At 39.9% G+C, this 25,559-nt stretch overlaps 1 protein-coding gene across 4 annotated transcripts in view; it reads left to right on the forward strand.

Annotated features, from left to right (window-relative positions):
* ABI3BP (ABI family member 3 binding protein) overlaps positions 1 to 25,559 on the forward strand; it is a 251,823-nt gene that overhangs the window by 73,988 nt on the left and 152,276 nt on the right. For all 4 annotated transcript variants that reach the window (XM_060234570.1, XM_060234572.1, XM_060234573.1 and 1 more), the window contains exons 3-6: positions 4,616 to 4,684; positions 9,333 to 9,465; positions 12,031 to 12,212; positions 21,391 to 21,452. In XM_060234570.1, coding sequence (XP_060090553.1) covers positions 4,616 to 4,684; positions 9,333 to 9,465; positions 12,031 to 12,212; positions 21,391 to 21,452 — 446 coding nt within the window. The remainder of the gene's footprint in view (positions 1 to 4,615; positions 4,685 to 9,332; positions 9,466 to 12,030; positions 12,213 to 21,390; positions 21,453 to 25,559) is intronic.

The following is a 25,559-nucleotide window of genomic DNA, read 5'->3' on the forward strand; positions in this document are numbered from 1 at the left end:
AGTAATAAATCCATCTGGCCCAAGGATGTTTAGGTTAGCCTTGCTGGTAACAGTGTGATGTGCCTCTCCCCCAGATTCACACAGCCAGGTCTTATCTGCTCTCAGAGAAAGTATGAGAAAGGGAGATGTTTTTAATAGCCTACATTCCTTAGTAATAAAAGAGATACTATGTAGTAACCTTTGAACCCATGACTCAAATTGCATCTGTATGCTATCCTTTGAAGCTATCCTATAAAATAACTATGTAAGACTGTATACGTCATTACTTCCAAGGATTCTGTCCTTTGTAAAGCTATGGAGTTTCTACAATAAAGCAACTTTTGATTCAATAACAAAAGACTGATTATTGAGAAATATCGATGATTGACAGAGGGACTGTAGTAAAGAGGGGAATTGGGTAAGATGGAGTGAAAACCTGACTGAATCCAACCAATAGTGTAAATCAGACCCTAAATTGTATAAGAACCATCATGCATAATGCCTAGAGTTGGATTAGGATCTTGGGGACCAAGGTTTGAACCCCAGTCTGCCACAGATGTTTGCTGGGTAACCTTGGGCCAGCCACATACTGTCAGTCTAACCTGAGTCATTGTGAAACTAAAATAGAGGTGAGGGAGAGCACGGAACCCATTAGGGAGAAAAGGTGAGGGTAAAGTGAAGTAAATAAATAAATATTTGAAAAGATAGAAACACTGACCCTTATCAATAAAAAAAATTCTATTCTTTGTAACTAAAATGATTTTCCAATCTGAAAATATTGTTTAATAAATGTATTATGATTAATTCTTAGAGAAAGTTATCTGTTTTTCACTAGAGACATTTGTATGAACTTGTGACCTCTCACCACGTAAGCATGTATGTTTCCAGAGTGTATCAAATGCACTGAGAATTTGATAGCTTGCATGTAAAAATATCAGCATTTGGCTTGATTTACTACATTTCTTTCAAAAAGCGAGGGGGGAAACCCAACAACAACCAAATTTCTGAAAAACTTGCAACCTAGTTCTCCATAAATGTACCCAGGGAGCAATTTATGTTAGTATTTGATATGTGTAGGACTATAACAGCCTCCTTCAATTATAAAAACTGTTGTTAAAACCCACATTTATTCTGAAATTGTTACATAATTCAAAAGGTCTGTGACACTTTAGTTATCTTATTTATTACTTTTTATCATAATGGTGTTTCCACAGTAGCACTTATACGTTATCGATAACTACCCTTTAACTTTAATTCCTTTTTCCTTGAATGATATACAGCCTATTATAATGACCATTACTTTGAGGGAGAGGAGGAAAGGGACAACTGGACACTAGTAGAATTCTAGCTATAACACTTTAGCCTGCAGGTCTTAGGTCACATTTGTGCTCCTTGCATATAACTGTCCAGCTCATCAGCGGAATTAACTCTCAACTCTGACATAGACTGGAGAAATACAACCCAGAATTCTGCCATCTTTGCTTAGCACTTCATTCTGAGTAATACATAAGGTGGGTCTCTGTCTCCAAGAATGGATTACCTGTGTGAGTGGAGAACATTTTTCAGACCCTCCATACTAATATTTTGACTGCTTCACAGGCAATGGAAATACAAAACATTAAGCTGCTTGTATTGACGTCTGTTAATAAAGGTTCAGTGCAAACATGAAGCCTGGCCTCTTTCCTGGTTATATTTATGAAACAGGCAGAAGTAGATTTAGCTCAATGTGACAAATACTAATGACAAATATTAAGAGTTTTCAAATTCATTAAACATATCAGGCAAGTTTAAACAGTTTCAGGCTACTTTAAACTGTCACTACTGAAGAATTGCTCACCTTTGTATTAATAATTTTCAAGTTGCGTTAGGACAATTGGCTGCCTAGCTTTGGTTAATGCTGATTATTTTGATCCGATTAGGCTTCTGGGTTGGGTTTGAACCTGAGAGTGTTCTGCTTTGATCTTTGCCAAATGTACAGGAAGAGTATGGCTCTTCAGTCTTTTGAGAGCTTTTGATACCATTAGCCACAGTGTCCTTTTTGGGTTGTCTTGAGAAAGGTTAGGTTTGGATGTACTATAGTTCCAGTTTTGTGGAGGAAATAGGTCCAATGGGATGGACATAGGAGACTACTCTTCTTTTTTATAGCTTTTATGTAGGGCTTGTGTTGTGTTGTGAGATGTCATTAGGAGAATGGAGTACAGTATGCAGATGACACCCAGCTCTATTTTGCCTTTCATCTGAACCAGAAGAATCAGTCACTATTATGAACAGTTGTCTGGACTGGATTAGTAGAAGTCCAAACAAGAAACAAAATGTTGGTATGAAGTTCAGAGAACCAGTTGGCAAGGAAAATCCAGATCATGGGTGAGGTTAGAGTCTTTCTGAAAATTTATTTATTTATTTTATTTTATATATATCCCATCCTCCCCACAAGCAAGCTCAGGTTGGGCTGCAAGGTCAGATAGATCATGACAAACAGCATCACAATTGCCATATAAAATCAGAAAGGTAAAATTGAAGTGGTTATTTAAAAAAACATGAGGAATTGCCTTGGTAGCAATGCTTTGATGGGCTTTTGAGTGGTGCTGAAGGAGGTTAGCCACTGACCACAGACCAGTGCTATTGGTAGGGGAACGCCAAGAATTGGAAGGATTTGGACAACCACTGCCTCAATAGGTTTGGACAATGTGGCATCCAGTGTCAGAAATGGAGAGCTAGCAAAAACCATCAAATACTCCTATGCAAATTATGCCATATAATAATGCAAGTATTTGTAAATAATATTGTAGGTCTGTGGTCCAAGACCTATGTGGAACCTAAACATGCATAATACAATACAAACTTCAGAAATACAAATTTCAGAAGTACAGTGCTAAACATACAAAAAGTATCCAAAACAAACAAAAGTTTCTCTGTTTCTGCAAGTCAAAGCAAGATAATGTCTCTAATGGGAAAGTAAAATGCAATTTGCAGGCTGAGTCCTCGTAAGAAGTTTATTATACTCATTGGGTTCCCTTTGAAATAAAGCAGAAAGAGATAAAAGTAAGTTGACACAAAACCGCCATTATTCCAGAAGGCATGTCCTGCTCTTGTTCATCTAACAACTGCTTTATCTTAAGAAAAGGACCACATTCTTATCATTTGCTCTGCGTGAAAGCCAGACATTTGGAATTTGCAGCCAATGGTTTGTAAATAACCGTTTGCCATACTGAGCAAGATTTGGTTATTATACGGTGTGGCTGTTCATTGGGAATACATTTATCCCTTTTCATGGACATTATCTTAGTTTGACTTGCAGAAACAGAGAGACTTTTGTATGTTTTGGATACTTTTTGTTTGTTTAGCACTGTACTTTATATATGGAACCCCTTATGAAATTTGTATTGTATTGTGTATATTTAGGTTCCACATAGGTCTTGGACAATGGACCTACAATATTATTTATAAATAGTTGCACTACTATATGGCATTGTAATTTGCATAGGAGTGTTTGATGGTCTTATATCCAAAGGTTTTGCTAGCTCTCAACTAAAAGCCCTGCAGAACAGCTCCATCTTGCAAACCCCACGGAATTGTAATAGATCCCATGGGGCCCTGATCTTGATTGGGAGCTTGTTCCACCAGGCTGGGAGGGAAATGTTTTACTATGCCAAACTTTACTGTTGGAACCTTAGATAGCTATGAGCAGAAAAGTATTTTGCTAATTTATGCTGATGCATCATATTGAAACACTGCTGTTGTCATTAAAGCTTTGCAAAAGTATAACCTGGAAGTCCACAGTGTGCTTTAAGTGCTGCTGCTCATTAACACTGTGCTACTTCAATAGGTCCAAAATTCTGCTTCTCAGGAAAGAAGGTATATTCAGGGCTTTTTTTGTAGAAAAATGCCCAGCAGGAACTCATTTGCACATTAGGCCACACCTCCTGATGTCACCATTGTTTCACACAAGGCTTTTTTGTGTGGGGAAAAAGCCCAGCAGGAATTCATTTGCATATTAGGTCACACCCCCTGGTGCCAAGCCAGCCGGAACTGCGTTCCTGTGCATTCCTGCTCAAAAAAAGCCCTGGGTATATTAAACAAATTAACCAAGAACATGGTTGTTTACTTATAGTACTTATATGTTTATAGACAAAAGTTCTGGGCCTGCTGATGCTATTATGTGGAGGGTCCTCAGTGGTGGATAGGTCCTATCAGTCATGTGCTAGAACACCAAAACCTGGATGTAAACACAGGCTCCTTAGAATTGATGAGCGGCTGCCGATCCACAGACCTGGAGCAGCCTGCTGCCTCCAGAAAGGGCTTGGAATATATGCAGAAGGGGGTCTAAGTGCAGATTCCAGCTTGCAAATGGCAGAGATCTGGCAAGCGGACAAAGAGCTTTGGACCGAGCAGATTCTTTCTGGTTTTCCCTGCACCAGGAAGTCAATGCCCCACCCCTCCACTTTTCCATCAGAAGACAAATTCCATTCTTCTGTTCCTGATGCTGGGGTGGTTCTTGGTGTATTTTCAAAAGTTATTGAAATAATCAATATTTAATCATGCTGTGACCAATAACAATATTATATACACTCTTGATTATTAAAAGGGTTTAGTTCATTTATTGATTCTTACTAATGGTCATGTTAATATTTTCCAGATGCAGAACCAAGATACTTGATTGCAGTGAGGCCTGCACCTGTTCCAAATTACAGGAAATCATGCTCAGGTAATAAACAGCTAGAAGGAGAAACAAACATTTTTCAGTTGATATGACAGTTGATATTGGCAATAAATAGCTAATTTTTTTAAAAAAATGATAGTAATATTTTAGCAATTTCTGTTTGTTTGGTATGCCATAATTTCCCTCAAACATTAAGCCAGAGATATATTTTATGTCTACATGCAGACTAACTCTGCATTTCAGGTTCAATAAATGGTTGACTCTAACCCTGTTCACATGTTATAGTGAACACATGCATATCTTCATATACATGTGTACATATGTTTTATAAGAAAGAGCAACAGGTAATCACTTTATAAATGAAACTGGGGACAAATACCCAGTTCACTTTATAAATGAAACTGGGGGCAAATATTAGGTTTAAATAACATGTTCAGTTGTACATGCATTGATTGTAACCCTGCATGTATAAAGAAAAATCAGGCATACACTAAACATTGATTGTACGTGTGTTTCCTGCAACTTGAGAACAGGGCTGGTAGAGGAGAAAATTTAGATAATTTAGTCAGCTAATTGTTATGAGAGATAAGGAGGCCTTCCTGAAGGAACAATACAAAGCAATAGAGAAAAATAACAGAATGGGGAGGACAAGAGATCTCTTCAAGAAAATTGGAGAAATCAAGGAAATGTTTTGTGCAAAGATGGCCATGATAAAGGACAAAAACAGTAGGGACCTAACAGAAGCAGAAGAGATCAAGAAGAGATGGCAAGAATACACAGAGGAATTATACAAGAAGGATCTCAATGTCCTTGACAACCATGAGAGTAAAATTGCTGACCTTAAGCCAGACATCCTGGAGTGTGAAGTCAAATGGGCCTTAGAAAGCATTACTAACAACAAAGTGAGCAGAGATGATGGTATCCCAGTTGAGCTATTCAAAGTCCTAAAAGATGATGCTGTTAAAGTGATGCACACATTATGTCAACAAATTTGGAAAATGTAACAGTGGCCACAGGATTGGGAAAGGTCAGTTTATATTCCAATCCCAAAGAAGGGTAATGCCAAAGGATGTTCAAACTATCACACCATTGCACTCATTTTACATGCCAGCAAGGTCATGTTAAAGATCTTACAAGCTAGCCTTCAGCAGTATGTAGATCGGGAACTTCCAGAAGTTCAAGCTGGTAGTTCAGAGAGGTAGAGGAACTAGAAATCAAATTGCCAACATTCGCCGGATTATGAAGGAAGCACGGGAGTATCAGAAAAACATCTATTTCTGTTTCATTGACTATGCTAAAGCTGATTGTGTGGATCACAACAAACTGTGGCAAGTCCTTAAAGAGATAGGAGTACCAGGCCACCTCACATGTCTCCTGAGAAACCTGTATAAGGGTCAAGAAGCAACTGTCAGAACGGGATATGGATCAACTAATTGGTTTAGAATAGGAAAAGGAGTTCGACAAGGATGTATATTGTCACCCTGCTTATTTAATTTATATGCAGAGTATATCATGTGGAATGCTGACCTGGATGAAGCACAAGCCGGAATTAAGATTGCCAGGAAAAACATCAACAACCTCAGATATGCAGATGGTACCACTCTAATGGCAGAAAGTGAGGAGGACCTAAAGAACTTCTTGTTGAGGGTGAAAGAGGAGAGCACAAAAGTAGGCTTGAAACACAACATCAAAAAAACTAAGATCATGGCATCTGGCCCCATCACACCTTGGCAAATAGAAGGGGAAGATATGGAAGTAGTGACAGACTTCACATTTCTGGGATCCAAGATCACTGCAAATGGTGACTGTAGCCATGAAATTAAAAGATGTTTGCTCCTTAGGAGGACAGCTATGGCGAACCTGGGCAGTATAATAAAAAGTAGAGACATCACCCTGCCAACAAAAGTCCATATAGTCAAAGCGATGGTATTCCCAGTAGTAATGTATGGCTGTGAGAGGTGGCTGAGCACATAAGGAAGGCTGAGCACAGAAAAATAGATGCTTTTGAGCTGTGGTGCTGGAGAAGAATCTTGAGAGTCCCTTGGACTGCAAGAAGATCAAATCAGTCAGTCCTAAGGGAAATCAACCCAGACTGTTCCCTGGAAGGTCAGATGTTGAAGCTGAAGCTCAAATACTTTGACCACCCAATGAGAAGGGCGCACTCACTGGAGAAGATCCAGATGCTGGGAAAGACAGAAGGCAAAAGAAGAAGAGGATGGCAAAAGATGAGATGGCTAGACAACGTTACTGATGTAGCTAACACGAATTTGAGCAGACTTCAGAGGATGGTAGAAGACAGGAGGGCGTGACTTTGTCCATGGAATCTCAAAGAGTCGGACTCAATTGTGCGACTGAACTACAACAACAATTGTTATGATATTACAGGTCATTTACAAACATTTTAACTGCTCAAGAAAGGGAATGTCTTCCTGTGAAAGAACTAAAACATCATTGCGGATCAAGAAAACCCTCAAAGTTTGGTTTTACAAAAAAGAAGCATAGATCCATCAATTACAGAACAATAAAGTTCAACAGTTCAGGAGGCAATATTTCTTCTACAGAGGCAATTGAGTTCACATATTCAAGATATGGAAACCATTTTTCAATAAAGTTATTCTTATAGTTCGGTGATTCCATGATTAAAAGCTGTGTGGACAATTTATCTTGCACAATAAGCTCCCTGACTTTCGCAAACCATTCATCCATAGTAGGAAGATTAGGTTTTTTCCACTTCTGAGCTACTAAAATTTTACCTGCCAGTATCAAGTAAGCAATAAGCTCTTTGCGTTGAGGAGTGGAAAAACTATCTGGCCATTTTGTATAAGCGTTATTTAAGTTCTTGTTTGTATCATTTTTTTTTAACAATAAAATTGAAATTTAAAAAAAAAAGAAAAAAAAAGAAAACCCTCAAACATTGGGACTGCAGGAATTTGAAAGGAAGGTCAAATTTAATAAAACTTAGTGGGAATTAAAAGTCAAGCCCCTCCAGTTGGTAATAGGCACTTTAACTTCTGTCTTGTCTTGGGGAGTCTTAGTCAATCCAAAGCATCAGGCATTTGGAGAAAAAGAGGCTGCTGTGGAAAACGGGGGTTAATGACAATGAAAAACAATGGAACTTAAGGGCAGGAGGTTGTTTATGTTTTATAAAAAGTAAGGGAGAAGGATGAGAAACAGGGCTGGTGCCAAATGTTTTTGGTGCCCTAGGCACACCCCACCACTCCCGCCGCTGCCTGCAGCATTCCTGGCCAGGCTGGGCAGCAGCTAGGGCAGTGAGGGTGGTGGCAGCAGGGCTGTGCAGCAAGGGAGGGCAGTCTCTCAGCAAACCTGCTGTCACACCGCCCCTGCTCAGCCCCTTCCTTGCCATCACTGCCACCCACAACACTCCTGGTAGGCAGCAAGGCAGAGGAGAGTGGCAGAGAGGTGGGCGGTGGCAAGGGCAAGCATGGTGGTGGTGGGGAAGGGGCATAAGGGGCATGTGCAGGGAGGGGGTACCAGCCTCCCACACTTGTGACCTATCTTTTGAACATGATTTTTAGCTGCTGAAATGTTGTTTTATACTGTTTTTCTGCCCTGATTGTTGTTATGATCTGATATTTTATATAACATACTAGTAATAAGGTCTGTTATGGGAAGAAATACAATGGGCACTAGAAATTTGCTATTGGTGAGTTTCATGACCCTGGAGGGGGCTGGAGAAGGAAGGGAAAGATAGAGGGAGGCAAGATATGTCAAGAAGGGAGCTATTGGGAAGAGAACTTTGGGGTGGAGCTAGGAGATTTTCCCATTCTCCCCCCCAAAAAAATAAAATACAACAATGCCATTCCCCTGAATACAGTTTTCATTTCCTTGTTCCTCAGCAGCTGACTGCACTTCTATTACATGAAAGTGAACACACACACACTCTCACACACAAAACAGCCAAATAAACACAGTTTGCAAGCACACACTTTTGTAATCTCACTGGGGCAATTTACTCACTGGAGCAATTTACTCACTGGAACTGCTGGATATAATATCTGCCGTATTTCAACCAATTTCTTAAGACTAGCAGGAAAATGAAAGCAGAGCAGCTCCAAAGAAACAAGGGGCTCTGCTTGCTTCTCTTCCTTTTACACACTCACCAGGATCCAGGAGCCCTTGGCTAACTGGGGGAATGCTTTCTATGGCTGTTTCCCTCCTCCTCCCACCTTCAGCCAATGGAATGCAACAGACCTTGATTGATGGTTTAATGAGCCAAAGGTTGATGCAGCACAGTCCCAACCCATCAGCATACAGCATAAATATAAATTTATGCTATAGTTATATGGTTTGTTTTGCCATTTTCTTTGTGATATGCCTTGAACAGGTCTTTGGAGAGGAGGCATATTAAATTTTAATGAATAAATTTTGTAAATGAAGTGGAATAACATGGAAATAATCACATTGAAGTTGAAGAAAAGTGTGGTGCAAGGACTGGCATACTCAAGTTCCAGTTAAACACTAAGAAACCTTCTGCCTACCAGAAGTGGGCTGAAATAAAGAAACAAGCAGTATTGAGTTCCTAATGAGCCAGTACCTATGGCTAGTGGGCTATATTTGCCTTGATAAGTCACGTGTGCATGAGATATATATGTTGCAAGTGTTGTTTGAGGTATATCTTTTAATATAAAGAAAATTAGATGTACATGGAATTTTCTTTACCTTTCATCTACAGGTCAGACAAAGACTCCAAAGCCCCTCCAGTTGGTAATAGGCACTTTAACTCCAACTTCTGTCTTCTTGTCTTGGGGAGTCTTAGTCAACCCAAAGCATGATTGGACCACAATGAATAACTGTGCAAATGACAGGTATGCACTTCAATGGTTACATGATACATCTTGTGCAGATCATAGAATGATGTTCTGCTGATAAAATTCAAACAGCAGAGGAACTATTAAGTATAACCAGTTGTTACAGTTGGGGCCAACACTAGATTTAAAACCACTTATCTCACTTCATGTTTTGTTTTTGTGAATGCCACATAGTGTCTCCATTTTTCAGTAATGCTGGCACTTGTCAAAAGCAACTTTATGTAGTCCCAGTACTGTTCATTTCTGAATCCATTCTCCTTCTTCTGCTTTGCCTTTCCTGTCCTCAGCCCTGCTTCCCCACAATGCTGTTCAGTCTTATTGGCTATGGTAACCCATGCAATTTGTTTCTGACATAATGACAAATGCTCACAAACAAAGGTATGCAATCATTACTGCCAAATGGATCAAACAGCATCATGAACAAATGAAGCCAAGGTTTCTGAATGCAAACAAGAAAAATGGTACTTGAGAAGCAGAGAAGTTTAAGGGAACAAAAGGAAAAACTGCAATGAAAGAGCACAAATGGTGCATGAGAGGAGTAATTTTATCAGGTGTATCAGAAAGAAGTGCTACCTTGCAAGTGAGTATTAAAAGCAGAGAATATTTACACAGTTTCAGTGTTATTGCTTTGTCTTTGATATTCCCTTTCTAAACCATTCTGTTTAATTTATATCTAAATGTGTGTGATCTTCGCCTCAGCTATTATGCAGTTCGCTATGCATGCTTGCATGTATATTGCTGTTTCAACATAGATGTTTTGTGGTTCTTGACATTCTGATTTTGATTTTTATCTCATTTGCTTCAGGGTAAATCAAGAAGTGCTAGTCAGTTAAATCATGTAATTGGCATAGTTTCTGAGAACTTTTAAAGTGTTTTGATGTTGTTTTTGCCTGGAGGCTAATCAACTAGTAAAATTATGCAGTAACATCAAAACAAAGTTTTAGTTATTAAATTTTATTGTATTTGTTCTCTGGGAAAATGAGGCCATATGTTTAAGGTGGGAATTTCTAGACAGAACAGGTAGTCAAAAGACATTTCTATTAAACATACCAGCAAGTGACTTTAAACAAGTCTTATTTTGAAGCAGCTGAGTTATTGAAGGCAATAGGTTATAAATCCCTGGTTCACAACTCACCACACATCAATTTACCAAGTGCCTGCTTTTGTGTAACGGTGGAGCAAACACCCAGTTCCACTTTTCTGAAGTCCTCTTTATTAACAGTAATTGTAGGGCAGGTAACTTGGCTATTGGAACAAGGAATAACAATACACAAGTAAGCTGATTCTATAGCTCTAGGCCAGAGCTGTCCTTAGGGCTACAAAGCCCCCAGCCCAGGCAGGGGTTCTCCCACCTGGAGGTTCCAAACCACCGACCCACATTGGGCTGGCGGGGGAACCTCCCCCAATGTCACTGGCGCAATGATGTCACCCAGAAGTGATGTCATCACACCAGCAATGTCATGCGCTGGCTGCGCTAGGCATTTCTGGGAAAACTCTATGGGTTTTTTGGATGCTCTAGCAATTTGGGAAAACTCTATGATGCAATAGGTTTTCCCTCCCAAATTGCTAGAGTGTCCAGGAAAACCATAGAGTTTTCCCAGAAATGCCTAGAGTGGCTGGCACGTGACATCACTAGTGTGATGATGTCACATCTGGGTGACGTCATTACATTGCACACACTTTGCGCATGTGAAACGAGTCCCCCACTGGAGCTGTCCTGGCCTGGTTCTGCAGATTCTTAGTAGGCTCTGCACCCCTTCAGGCTGCTAGCAGGGGGACTGAGACGCATTGAGTCCCTCCTACTCTCCTGCCTGCTCTGAGGCCTACTGGGATAGTCTCTGAAAGAGGCACTACACAATATCCCTCCCCCTCTAGGTAAAATATTCATGATGCCTTTTTTCTTAAAGCAGTTTGTTTTTGAAGGAAGAACATATTGCCCACAGAGAATTCTTCCCATTTATGTCTATGCCAGATAAAATGCAATTATTACTCAAATGGCCTTTAAGGTTAAGTAACTGCCTGAAAACTCAGGAGTCAAAAGTTTGTTTTCAGTAATCCTACTGTTTAATAAGAATTTCTCCTCAAATGGTTGGATATTCATTCTGCTAGATCTGTGGAACTGCTTCCCATAGATCTTGTGTAAGCTACACTTTGTGACTCAGTTACTGTTTAATTTTAATGTATGATGTAAGTAATGTGAGTGAATTGTTTTGATTTTACTTGAAGCTCAAAATCACACAATCACATGAAGCTTCCTTCTACTGAATCAAAGCATTGGTCCATCAGAGTCAGCACTGTCTGCTCATACTGCCAGCAGCTCCCCAAGGTCTCAGGCAGAGGTCTGTGACATCACCTACTGCCAGGTCCTTTTAACTGGAGATTGCAGAGATCAAACATGGGACTTTCTGCATGTCAAGCAGATTCTCTAACCATTGAGCCATGGCCAAAATGTCATCTATTAGCTTATTATGTGAACCTTATATTGAAAGTATTGGGTTTTTAAAAAGTATTGGGTTTTTTTTACTTTTCTTTTATCCAAAATATATGCTTGCTTTTATACAGATTTTATACAGTTCGCTACAGAGAGAAGGATAAGAACAAGAAGTGGATTTTTCAGCTTTGCCCTACTACAGAAACAGTGGTGGACAACTTGAAACCCAGTACAGTTTATGAATTTGGAGTAAAAGACAATACAGACAACGGGATCTGGAGTAAGATTTTCAATCACAACACAGTCGGGTCTTGTAAGTAATTTTAGGGATTCCTAACTTTCTTTTTTAAGATAAGCTATTAGGAGGTCAGGTTGTTGGCATGTTATGTAGTCATTTAAATTATGAATGTCAATACTTGCACTTGGCATGTTAGGAATTACTACAAGCTTTGGTTGTTGCCCACAAATCTGACATTTGAGCATTCCCCAAAGTCACAAAACTGCTCTGCTATTCCCAATGAACCAATGTTTACACTCAGAGATATCTGAGAACTTATTGACTTTGATGGTGTAGAGTGTTGGGTTTGGACTGTGGGGAGCCAGAGCAAATCCTTTCTCTGCCATGAAGTTCACTGGGTAGCCTGTTGGTCTAAACAAATTTACTGCATTGCCATAGAAAAACAACAAACTCATGTATATTTCTCTGAGGCACTTGGATGAAGGATGAGAAACAACTATAATAAATATGTAAGTATATGACGGAAGTAAGCAAAGGAACAACATTTAGAATGTGTGTTACTTTTCCCCCTCTGATTTGTTCAGAAACACCAGAGACCAAGAATACTGAAAATTTTTCTGTACAACCTGTATATCAGTACAGATTTCATGGATATGGATCATGCATCTTATCCGCACAGTCTCTGAGCTGTATGTCATTATAGTAGTACATTATAATACTGAAATTCTTAACTAATTTGAAGATGAAAAACTTTTCCCAAATTAGCTGTTTTGGACCAGCTAAGGTACTGCCCAAATAATTCAACACACTCCTAAAATCTGAGGTTTATTGAAAATTTATCTCCTGGAACTTTGGGAGTGTATTAGGCTTTGGGGAAGGTATAGGAGTGGGGAGTGAAAAAGGAGAAGCCAGGTTGGGAAACAGCTGTTAGTTGGCATCATGACCTTTTACATTTTAAAAGAGAAAGGACTGGACTAATTGCGGTCTTAGCATGCCAGCATAGTCCCTGTGAGAGACTTTTCATCACCATCACCATTGGAGGCAGCAGATCCCACCCCCTCAGCTGGAAAGTGATGGAAAGGCTGGTGGGCTCCTGGACTCCCATGGGGCTTGGCTGTAGAAGCAGGCATTTCCTCCTGCACTATGAGGGGCTTTTTTGTGGCAATTGAATAGTGCTATGTCAATGTAATATACATATGCCAGAGATCTGTCTTTTCCATTATATCTCCACAACAGAAGGGAATAGAGACTTAATTTTTAGAAATGAAAGCAGTGGATTTGAGGAAGCTGGCATACACATTGCTATTATGTTATATTGATGTAATACTATTTAACTGCCATTTTTAAAAAAAATTAAAGCCCCCCTGGTGGCATGACCACTGCAACAGCTGAGGTTCACAGGAAACCAGAAGCCCACTGGCTTGCTCACCATTTTCTGGCTGAGAGGGTAGGCTCTGCCACATCCAATGCCAGTACTGGATTCAGACTGAAGCCCCCAAACCCAAGAGCACAACAAAGCCTAATTAATATGATTTATAATATAAACGTGCAGAGATACACAATATAAAAGCAGTAAACAGCAAAGATAAAGTAATAAAAGCTAAATATCTAATGTAAGCACTTTTATAAGCATTGGTTCTGTAAGTCCAGATGTTACTTGACCAGACTGAGTCCAAACAGAGTTTCAAAGTCCAATGCAGGAGCTCTGGCCAGCAAAGTCCACCTGGTCTAGAATCAAGAGGTGACCCAAAGACAGATATAATCCAGACAAAGGGCTTAAACCAGAATGAAAGATCTTTCTTTATGCCAAACAGCCCACGTTGGTAAGATTTTGGTTAACCAATCAAGTGTGTTGCTAAGCAAGTGACTTTAACCAGTCACGTATGTTGCTAACAGGGGATCTAACTAATCATATGTGTTGCCATCAAGAGACGATGTACTCTGCAGCTGTAAAGGGCCTAATTAAGCAAGGTACCTTCTCCCACCTGTGGGTCCTTGAGATAACAAAATGGAATATGTAGGCAAAACTCCCTCCGTGGATTATTGGCCTTGAAACCTCTGGCCCAGTGACTTCATCAACACCTGTGTGACTCTCCTTCTTTCTTTATCCTTTTTTAAAATATGTTTTTGTTTTTGAATAAAATAGGGATACAGAAAGAAAAAGGAGCAGGCAGATGAAAATTTGATAAAAAATAAAATTTGATAATAAGGATGATCAACAACACAATGGACATAAATTGTTTAAAATACATATTTCATGTATAGAACATATTTATATTTTAAAATATTTTCCTCTCTAAGTGAAATTAATGATACATCAACAGATATTTAATAATCTTTATATACCCAGAGGCTGTTTAACATTAACTATCAAATAGTGAATATTTAATCTAATTTTTAAATTGTTTTGGCATATTGATATAGCTTAATACCATAGTTATCATAATAATTACCAAACTATAATAAAAGGTAGATGATACATTTTAAGACTATTTTGGAAAAATTTAGCAATAGTATATGTATCTGTCATGATCCTAGGCCTAGTATTACGGTAGCTACATTTCCCAGGATCCCTTCTGTCTTAATCCACCTCATTAATGTAGGTGGCTTCTTTATATGCTGCCAGCCCCCAGGTCCCAGAGGGGGATTCCCCCAGTTTTGCAGGCTCCTCCCTGCTGCCAACCAGCTGGCCAGCAAAGGAAACCCCACCCCAACAGTCACCATGTGCCTTTAAAACTTTGTAGGCTTAGAAAAAGCTTGGAAACTGCTTGTGTTTGCAAGGTGTGCCTTTCAGCAGGACAGAACTGCATGGATGGGGTAAGCACACAGAGCAACTGGTCTTCCTGGTGAGTGTGTGAAGCATGTGAGAAAGGAAGAGAAGCAAGCACAGTCCCTCCGTTTCTTTGGAGGAAAACTCCACCCTCTAGACTGCTCTCCTTTCATTTTCTTGTTAGTCTGAAGAAGTTGGTTGAAATACAGCAGATGGTTACATTCAGCAACTCCCATGAGTAAATTACCCCAGTGAGATCTCAAAAGTGTGTGCTTGCAAACTTTTTGTTTTGACTGCTTTGTGAGTGTGTATGTTCATTTTCATTTAGTGGAAGTGCAGCTGCTGGGGATGAGGAAATGAAGACTGTATTCAGGGGGATTGCACTGCTATATATTTATTTATTTTAGAGAATGGGAAAGTCTCCTGACTCCACCCTCAAAGTCTCCAGGCTGCACCCCCAAAGGTGCAGATATTTTCTGAGTTGAACCTGGCAACCCTACTTCTTTAAGTCCAGAAATTAAAGATACACTAGGCATTGTATCTTCTTTCCTTCTACTTTAACTGTTTGCCACAATTTAATTTATCCTTGTGGATTTAACATAGCTTGTAAGTTATAAAATTGTTCCCTCACATATTTATCATAAAATGCATCAATTGGTGACATTATTGGTGAGGTCAATGGGCTGATTTGTCAAAAGTCCCATATTTTAAGCAGGCTATATCTAATTACATGATTTTTGTTTGGAGTTCAGGTTCTTTTCTCTCCCCAGAGATGGTATTTCCTTATCTTGCTTTATGAAACTAAAGTCAATGTGTACTTGCATTCTCGGAGAGAAATGCTGGTATCAATGTTTCTGAAAAGACAAGAGGCTGGTGGGTAAGCCAGTGTCTTGGCAGCTACTGGACTCGAAATCTAGTGTGATCTTGTCACTTCTTTGCTTTTTCAAAGATGCATCAGAAGAAAGATGGTGGGTGTGGGGATAGCAGCAATGAACAGTGGGGTTAGAAAGTACATCATTCCTGCCAACTTGCATGCTGTTTGCTGCTGTGGCCAGGTTATGTTTTTGTGTCCTGTGTAGATTCTGCCCAAGATTCTAAATCAAAGTTTAGAAGGAAAAAGGGAGGGGAGAAGGAAGAATAGGGCAAGTCTGAGAATTCCCCTGGTTTCATTTCTTTAGTAACAAACCATAGTTTATTGTTGCATCTGAATGATGACCACACAGGTTCAGCATTAATTTCAAATAGTAAATATATATTTAATTTACCCCCATATAATCAAATCACCCTTATTGTGATTTAATTTTAAAATTTCTACACATTAAATGTACATTAAAAATAAAGTATATGCAGTACGCAACAGAACACACTGGAAATTGTGATTGAAATGTTTGCAATTATTTGTATTGCCCAAATGCTTACGCTTAAAACACAAAATCCATCATATCTATTGTTTAGAACAGTTCCTCACACTTGAAGGTTTTCTGTCTGGTACAAGACCATCCAGCACTGCCCCTCTGTCCTTTTGTAAAACTGGAAGATTCCCTCTTTCCTCTCATTCACCTGAATGAGTAAGTTCTCTGGGGGATGTTTGTCTGACCATTCACTTCATAAATCTTGGCTCTTGTGCTTACTTTGTTTTATTTATGGCACACAAAGGTTTTTTTTTTCTTCATTCTCAATTATAAGAAGTGAAATATTTGGCATATATTATGGAAAATGTGCATGCCATTTGTGGAATGTTTTCCAATCATGGAATAAAATAGGAAGCCCCTATACATGCAGAGTTCTGGAATGTAGCTTATTTTATATAATAAATGTTTAGCCAGGCTTTAGATAGATTACAGTATCTTGCATGAAGTCAGATTGAAATGGATTTATGACAAAAAAAAAACTAAACTAAAACAGATCTGTGATATTCTCCAATGTGTACCTCATTAAAACCCAGTTCAGAGAATTTTTAACAGTTCATTCTACATTGGATTGGTGACTGTTGCAGAAAGCACTTCCTCTGTGGTGGCTCCCATCGTAGTATCGCCAGGCTCCAGGCTGGGTCTGGGATTTGCTAGAATTACAACATCTCCAGACTACAGAGATCAGTTACCCTAGAGAAAATGGAAGATTTGGAGAATGGCCTTTATGACGCTATACTCCTCTCCTCCTTAAATCCTGGCCTCTTTAGGCTCCACTCCCAAATCTCCAAGAATTTCCCAAACTGGAGGTGGCTACCCTACTCCTATGAGAGAACTGGAAAGCAAAGGTGGCCCTGAAGCAAGTCAAGCTGAGTGGCTCCTGAGGAAATACAAGGCAGTGCTGCAGGGGTCACCCAGTGCAACATTGCTATCAGTGGGCTCCTTCTGAAATGCTTCCTCCTGAAAAAAATGCAGCAGTGTGGAAGAAAACAGCTGATAAACTGATTCCAATTACCATGGTCAATGAAAGGCCTGACTCATGATCCCTGAGGCTCTGTTACAGTTGCTAGAGCCTGGTTATGCTTGCTCCTTGGCACCAGCATTCCTCTAGGGGACTGGCCCATTGGGAGATTTACCCACCTGTGGTAGCTCCCCCAGTTATTCAATATGATGCCTATTGAGAGTTGTTGAATTAACTGCTTTTAAACAGGATTTGCTATGACCTAGATGGTCCAGGTTAGCCAGATCAGAGACGGGGTTGGCCCTGGTTAGTATTTGGATGGGAGACCACCAAGAAAGTCTAGGGTTATTCTGCAGAAGCAGACAATCACATATCACCTCTGAACATTTCTTGCCTTAAAAATCCCATGGGGGCCACCATAAATTGGCTGCAACTTTACAACACTTTCCACCACTACCAAATGGGATTTAGAATTGCTGGAATTGATTTTTATTGGATTTATTGGATGCTCAGCTAGTCATTTTTGGATGTACACTAATGCTTCATGTTGCATTTTAATTTGTTGTTTTCTGCCTTGACAATAACTGTATTAAAATGGAATATAAACCTTCTAAATACTAAGACTGATGTTTGTTGGATTTCCACAAAGGCTCATTTTATTAGTGGTAATATTTAAACATTTATATAGCATTTTACTTTTAAAAGATTATGAAGTAGATTTTTGTTGCTCCTAGGAGAGCTGTTCAAAAAAAAAAAAATTGGTGTGTGTGTGTTTCTGATTTGGGTCTACAGAAACATATTTACCAAGCGGACATCCCTAGTTCCCAGTATTGAAAAGACTGGCCATTGGTCTTTGCAGCTGGGTTGCTGCTGAGATTGGAAGGAATTTCATCAATATCATTTATTATGTTTACATCAGGAGTTTGGTACTATATATCCAAGGAATTCCTAGATTTTATTTGCTTCACTCATTTTCATGCTGAACTATGAGAGATCTTTTTCTGAGCTACAGAACTCATCTATCTTTAAAGCAGAGGGTGCTGGTTTGGGGACTCAAGAGACACCAAGGCATCCACTATTGTCTGTTATTTCTCAGCCTATGTCCTTCTGCTAACAGGACAGTGAAATACCTCACATAAGAGCTGTGGCACCCTCTGTTAGGGATGCCAGGTCCTAACTTGTAACCAGCAAGAGTATTTGGTGGGCATTCCTGGAGGAGGCAGCGATGTCGTGCGGTAATACTCTTGTTTGAAGGCAAAACTCTATGGTAAAATCAACTTCAAACCATATAGTTTTGCCCAAAAAAACAGAGTGTCGTTGCACAACATCCCCGACATAATGACATCACTTACATAATTGTGGAAGTGACATCATCGTCTAGGGATGCCCCTCATGATGTGGTTGTTTGCGGGGGGGGAGTCTCCCACTGGCCAGTTGGCCAGTGCAGGAAGGAGCACCATAAAAGTGGGGGATTCCCTGCCTGGACATGGAGACTGTGAACCTTACTGACAGTTCATGGGTACCTTCCTCCTAAAGATTTTAAGAGAATATAATCTTGGTCATGCAGCAGGACACCTACCAAACCTAACACATAAGGAAATAAACTGGACCATTGCTGTAGTTAGAATGGTAAAGGAAAAATTCAAGCTGATGTTTGTATGGTTAGTCTGTTTTACTACCTACAACAACATGCTGGCAAAAAGGGCTGTGCAAAAATATAGTGTTGATGGCCAGGAGTAAGCATGAAGGAAGAGTTTAAAATGTACTTGGTGTTCTTGGTGTGCCTGTCCTCCCTTTTTTTGCATCAATGAGCAGGCAAGCAGCTGGGATGAGGAAGGATGAAGGGATGGGCATGGAGTAGACAGCCTGAAAGATCAGACAAGTATTGAGGGAATGAAAAGAGCAAAGAGAATTCTCAACCAGCATGGTGTAGTTATTAGTGTGCTGAGCTAGGGTCTGGGAGACCCAGGTTCAAATCTCTGCTATTTCATGGAAGTGTACTGTGTGACCTTGCACCAGTCACTTTCTCTCAGGCTGACCTACCTCAAAGAGTTATTGTGAGATAAAGAGGAGCAAATAATGACGTTGTAAGCCACTCTGGGTCCCCATTAGGGAGAAAAGCAAGAAATAAAAATCTAAAGGAATACTAAAATTAAATAACACATTCTCCTTTAGAGAATGAACAATCTTTATAGCCTGTCAAACAACATAGGTATATATCTAACAGCTGTTGGTGGTTCATGTGTAGATCAAAAATCTGCACAATGGGACAACCCAGAGCTAGGGAAAACCCAACATTTGCAGAACAATGTTGAAATATTTTAAAATGTGGAGGGAACACACCAAATTGTAGACAACATCTTTACATGCAATTTGTTTTCACAATCAGACACTGCAAAAAACAATTGGATGGCATATTGTGTTGCCACTGAGGGAAAAATTAATTTTAATGTTGGATCTGGGATTCAAGAAGACTATATTTTTCCATTGACCCAGATTTCCAGGTGTCTTGTTGCCATCTTGAATTCTGTTCCAGTTTTTTTTTTTAGTTGTTAAGGGTTTTTTTTATTTTGGAATTTTAGAACCGTTATTTCCTATGGAAAACTCAATCCAAGGGTCTGAAGTAGCTACTTATAAACGAATGGCATCAAATTTGCCCTGGAAGTAGCTATTACTCTTCACAAAAGATATCCCAGGTTCCCCATGAATTGCTTAAAGGATCCAGTTTTATGGACTCTGAAGAGGGTGCTCCCTGCATCCTTGTCTCAATTGTTTCTAAGCTGAAAAATACCATGCTATGATTCCTTTTTTTCAAGTTCAAAACAAAAGGAAGGACCTAATCAGCCACAGACTTACCTGGCCAGCATCAGCCCTACTGGCAGCTAGGGTTTTCAGGTCCCTCTCGGCAACTGGCAGGAGATGGGGGGGACTTACAACAATAACAAGAAGACCATAGATTTATACCCCACTCTTCCCTCTGTATCAGAGTCTCAGAGCAGTTTACAATCTTCTTTATCTTCTTCCCCCACAACAAACACTCTGTGAGGTAGGTGGATCTGAGAGAGCTCTCACAGAAACTGCCCTTTCAAGGACAACTCTTGTGAGAGCTATGGGTAACCCAAGGCCATTCCAGCAGGTACAAGTGGAGGAGTGGGGAATCAAACCCCGTTCTACCAGATAAGAGTCTGCACACTTAACCACTTCACCAAACTGGCTTTCTCAAGGAAAAAGAAGAAAGGTCTAGGCCTTATTGCCAGCATCACACATCATGCTAACAATGTCCAGGTGGCACTCTGGTATTTGGGTAAAAACTCTATGGTAAAAATGGCTTCTACCATAGAGTTTTTGCCCAAATACCATAATATCACCCAGATGCCACTGGCATGATGATTTCACTTCTTATGTGATGCCGGTAATGAGACTTGACCCCCTTCTTTCTCCTGGTAAGTCCCCCACCACCAGCCAGCTGATTGTCAGCTGAGGATAGGTCCTGGCAATGGGGACTACCACCTCCACTGGCATCCTACTGGTGGCTTCGGGGCCATATTGTAGTCTGCTCTTCCCCTAACAGTGTCCCTGCCATCAGCATTTGAAGTGGCAGGGGCTGTCCAGACGCCCAGGAAATGGTAGTTGGGCCAATTAATGGGTTCATGGAGTCCCATTAAGTGTGGCTACTCGCACAACATTCTTCCCTACAAAAATGCACCAAAAGAGAAAAAATAGACATGAGATCCACACAGAAGGAGGGAGGAAAAACTACCCGATCTTGAGGCAAATGTCTCCCCTGGGGACTGGAAACCTCTGGAGCCTAGGCTCCAAGGCTGGGCTCCTGTCTTTGGCTACAGGGAGCATTCTTTTGACCCTTCTCAAGGATGCTCCTCCTTCCTCCTCATGGGTCTACCCTCTTGTTGAATGTGTTAGATTTTTTGTGTCATACAAATCCTAGAAAGAAGTCATATAAAAAAGGAATAGAAAAATGAATCCAAACAGTTTGAATGCTCATAGCCATAGATACTGAGACAGAATTGAAGAGACCCATTAAATTTAAAAATGGTTGTTTTTCTTTTGTTAAAAAATATAATAATTTGCCATCATATTCATCTTTTTTGGCAGATAAAAACAAAGAAAATGGGTATCTCCAGAATAACTACAAATTGCCAAAGATCCAAACACAGGTATGCTACTGAGCTAGTTTCTGCTCCTTTGTATGGCTTATGTACTACTAACAAATGAAATGTCCTGGATCTGGTGATACTCTTCTATTTAAAAAAAAGCTCATAACATTGGGTAGCATGCAGGCCTCAGATTCAGTGGGAGCTCGCAGGAGCACAGCTCCTGAACCTTTCTGAGAGTTCCAACTCCTTGTCCATTGAATAGTAGGTGCAGCTGCATAACAATCCCTGGATGAGCTCCACCGCCTATTTTTCTACAAAACAACCCCTGGCAACATGTGTGCACCTTGTACTGTATTTCTCATTCCTCTGAATAAAAAGGGTAACTTTTATGATAATTTAATAAACGAATGAATGTAATTGTCCTATCTGCTTTTTAGTTAGAGAATGTCAAATATGTACAAGATAATTGGCAGATTAAAATATAGATCAAAAAACTATATTTTGAGAGATGAGCATCTCGTAATTATTTTGTTTTTGAAAATATGACATACTGTTCTCTCTAAGGTAGAAAATTTTGTGTAGTGAAAAATCTGCATTTTAATATTGATTGTTAGAGTTTGAGATAAATCTTTATATATCAGTTGGAAAAGGCAATATCTGGTGTACAAAGAAAAGAAGACCCTGCTGGGGGCAGCAAGAAGACAATTAGGATAGCGAGGTCAGCACCTTTTCACCTTTTATAACTTGTTTGACTCCAGATTGCTACTCTCAAAGCAATTCCCCCTTCTTCTTGGAAGTGCCACGCTCAGTCATATCTATTATCCCAACTACAGAAGTGGTTAGAAACCTATCTCAGTCTCTCTTCTTTCCTATCAAGTATATTAATTCCTAAATAAACCTTTACCTACTCTTCAATCAGGTTGTGCACTCTTGCTGTGTTAATTACGCTGCCAACAATATCAACCCTATGTTGCTTTATTTCTATCAAACATTTTTACCATTTCAGATCCATTTTTAATCGTTTAATGATGTATGTTTTTGTGGAGGCTGACTCTAAATGACTTTAAAATGTGATTTTATTATCCATGCTTTAATTTGTTACCTGCCTTGGTGGTCTTTGTGATAGCAGAAAGGCAGGATATAAACTCTGTAAATAAATAACAAAATAAAAATAGAATAAGAAGGATTATTTTTTTATTGTAAAGAAGTTTATTGTAGAATCTGCTTTGTTGTAAGAAATTATCCTTATATATTTATTTTTAACTTTTAAATGCTGCCAGTTTGGTGTCGTAGTTAAGAGTGGCAGACTCTAATCTGGAGAATTGGGTTTGATTCCCCACTCCTTCACATGCAGCCAAGTGGGTGAACTTGGGTCAGTTACAGGTCTCTCAGAGTTGTTGTCTAAAAAGCAGTTCTGCACCTGCCTCACCGGTGTCTGTTGTGGGGAATGGAAGGGATGGAGATTGTAAGCTGCTCTGAGATTCAGAGCTGCTCAAGACAGCTTTCAGTCTAAAACATTTGTCAAAACTATCATTTTATGCATCCCTGACTGCTTGATAATAAAAGTACTAGGCTTGTGATGAAGACATAGGATTCAAAATGTATGTTGGTGGACATTTCAGGATTTACTGTGGATCTTGTAATTCCTGTAATTAGACATGTTGATAGTAAACAGTTGCTCCTAAGAACATTTTCCTGGGAGTAATCCTCACTGGGTAGAATTTATTAGGATTCTGAGTAATTCTGTTTAGAATTGCACTGTAAATCACTTTTAAATCGAATTGTGAATTCTGGTTGTGGTTTTAGAAATTCACCAAAATGGTTAACTAATGGTTTTCTTTGGTGTGGGGCTAGCAGTGAGAGGTCATTCATTCTTCTTTGATTTCTTTTCCTTGTGATTCCTGTGGTATCCCATACTCTGTAAAAAGTGCTAATCTTTGATCCCCAATTATTGTGTAAAGACAATATTTGCTTAATAAATATTTTCTTTGGGGCCATTTCCAATAAGTGGTTAAGAAGAGGTTGAGAGCCAGTTTGGTGTAGAGGTTAAGTGTGCAGACTCTTATTTGGGAGAACTGGGTTTAATTCCCCACTCAATTTAATTCCCCACTCCTCCACATTCAACTGCTGGAGTAACCTTGTGTCGGTCTCTCTCAGAGCTGTTCCTCTCAAGAGCTCTCTCAGCTCCACCTACCTTACAGGGTTTTTGTTGTGGGGAGGGGAAGGAAAAGAAGATTGTAAGTCACTCTGAAACTCCTTTGGGTAGTGAACGGCAGGATATAAGTACAATCTCTTCTTCCTCTTCTTCTTCTTAATTGTAAACATAGGCATGAAACAAACATAATTAGTATAACAGGCCAAAATGGTCCTAATATAAAAATGTATAGCTCAACAAAACAAAATTTTAATTACTACCTAGTAAATCCGTTCTAGTGGTATATCTTGACAAAGCAGAAGACAATTGATAGATCACCATTACAACTTCTCCCTAGGCCAATTGGGTCAAATTTTATAATGTGGAAAAATGCCCACAAATACATCTGGAAGATCTTGGAGCAGTCAGCAACCATCCAAATGTGATGGAATACAGCCACCCTGGCCACATTTTCTTTCCTCTGGTTTGGGATAGTTTTGCACAAAGGTCTGTGAAGCTATAGCTGCTTAACAACTTGTCAAATTGTGACTCCAACTATATGAAACATCTGTATCCTCTGATTCTATACTGTGGAGATTAGTATGCACTAAGAACACCAAAGAGTCCTAAGGCTTATTGAACTTTAAAATATATTGTTCCATGAGTTTTCAGGACTTTACTTTATAAAATGAATAGTTGCTTCATAGTATAGCTAATAACTGCATCAGCACAGCCTTTTCGTGCGGTATGTTTGTAAGCAGCTGCCATCCTAGGGTTGCCAATCCCCAGGTGGGGGCAGGGGATCCCCCGGTTTGGAAGCCCTCCCCACACTTCAGGGTCATCTGAAAGCGGGGGGGGGAGGGAAATGTCTGCTAGGAACTCAGTTATTCCATATGGAGACTTATTCCCATAGAAAATAATGGAGAATTGACCTTCGGGTATCTGGGACTCGGGGGGGGGGGGTTGTTTTTGAGGTAGAGGCACCAAATTTTCATTGTAGCATCCAGTACCTCTCACCAAAATACCCCCCCAAGTTTCAAAAAGATTGGTCCAGGGGATCCAAGTTTATGAGCCCCAAAAGAAGGTGCCCCTATCCTTCATTATTTCCTATGGAAGGAAGACATTTTAAAAGGTGTGCATTTCCTTGAAATGTGATGGCCATAACTCCCTTTGGAGTTCAGTTCTGCTTATCACCCCCTTGCTCCTGGCTCCACCCCCAATGTCTCCTGGCTCCACCCCCAAAGTCCCCAGATATTTCTTGGATTGGACTTGGCAACCCTATGCCATCCGCAAATTTATGAGAACACTCAAATAAATGGGAGGATGGCTTTGAACAGAGATAATGCTAGATGCAGTACCAGGGGTGTCAGACTCATATGTTATGAAGCTGGATCTGACATAAATGAGACTTTGTCGGGCCAGGCCATGTGTGTTCCTATTTAAGATTAGGTAGCAGAGATATAATTTTTGCAAAGGACACAGACAAGCACAATTAAAGATTTTTTTAAAAAGAAAATAAAACATGCTTAAAGCATTACTACCTGTTGGTCTTAAAGGTGCTTTCTTTGTATTTCTCCCATGGGATCCAGGGAACTAGGCAAAGGAAGCTCTGGCTCTTTCCTTCTTTCCCCAGGAGACCAGGAGGGCAGGAGCCTTAACCAATAGAAGAAAGAGAGGATTGGCTTAGTGGCAAAGCAAGCTCTCCCTCCCCCCCTTTCCTCCCCAAGGGAGGAGCCTCAGGCAATGGAGAAAACAGAGGTTTTGTTCTGTTGCTCCTGTGCGATTGAGCAAGCCTTGCAAAACAAGCTGTTATGCAAAAGGAAGCAGATGACAGCCAGTTGCTCGGGGGGCTGATAGGAGCCCTCCGAGGGCCTGATTCAGCCCCTGGGCCACGTGTTTGACACCCCTGCATTATACTATCTCCTAAGCTACAAAGGGATCCCCCTTTAAATTGTATGGAATCCCAGTTATTTTGCTCCATCATAGGTTAGGGAAATGTTAGGGTCATGAATAATCCTTTTTTATTAAAATCA

This window comes from Heteronotia binoei, chromosome 3 (genome assembly GCF_032191835.1).
Source record: "Heteronotia binoei isolate CCM8104 ecotype False Entrance Well chromosome 3, APGP_CSIRO_Hbin_v1, whole genome shotgun sequence".
Taxonomy (NCBI): domain Eukaryota; kingdom Metazoa; phylum Chordata; class Lepidosauria; order Squamata; family Gekkonidae; genus Heteronotia; species Heteronotia binoei.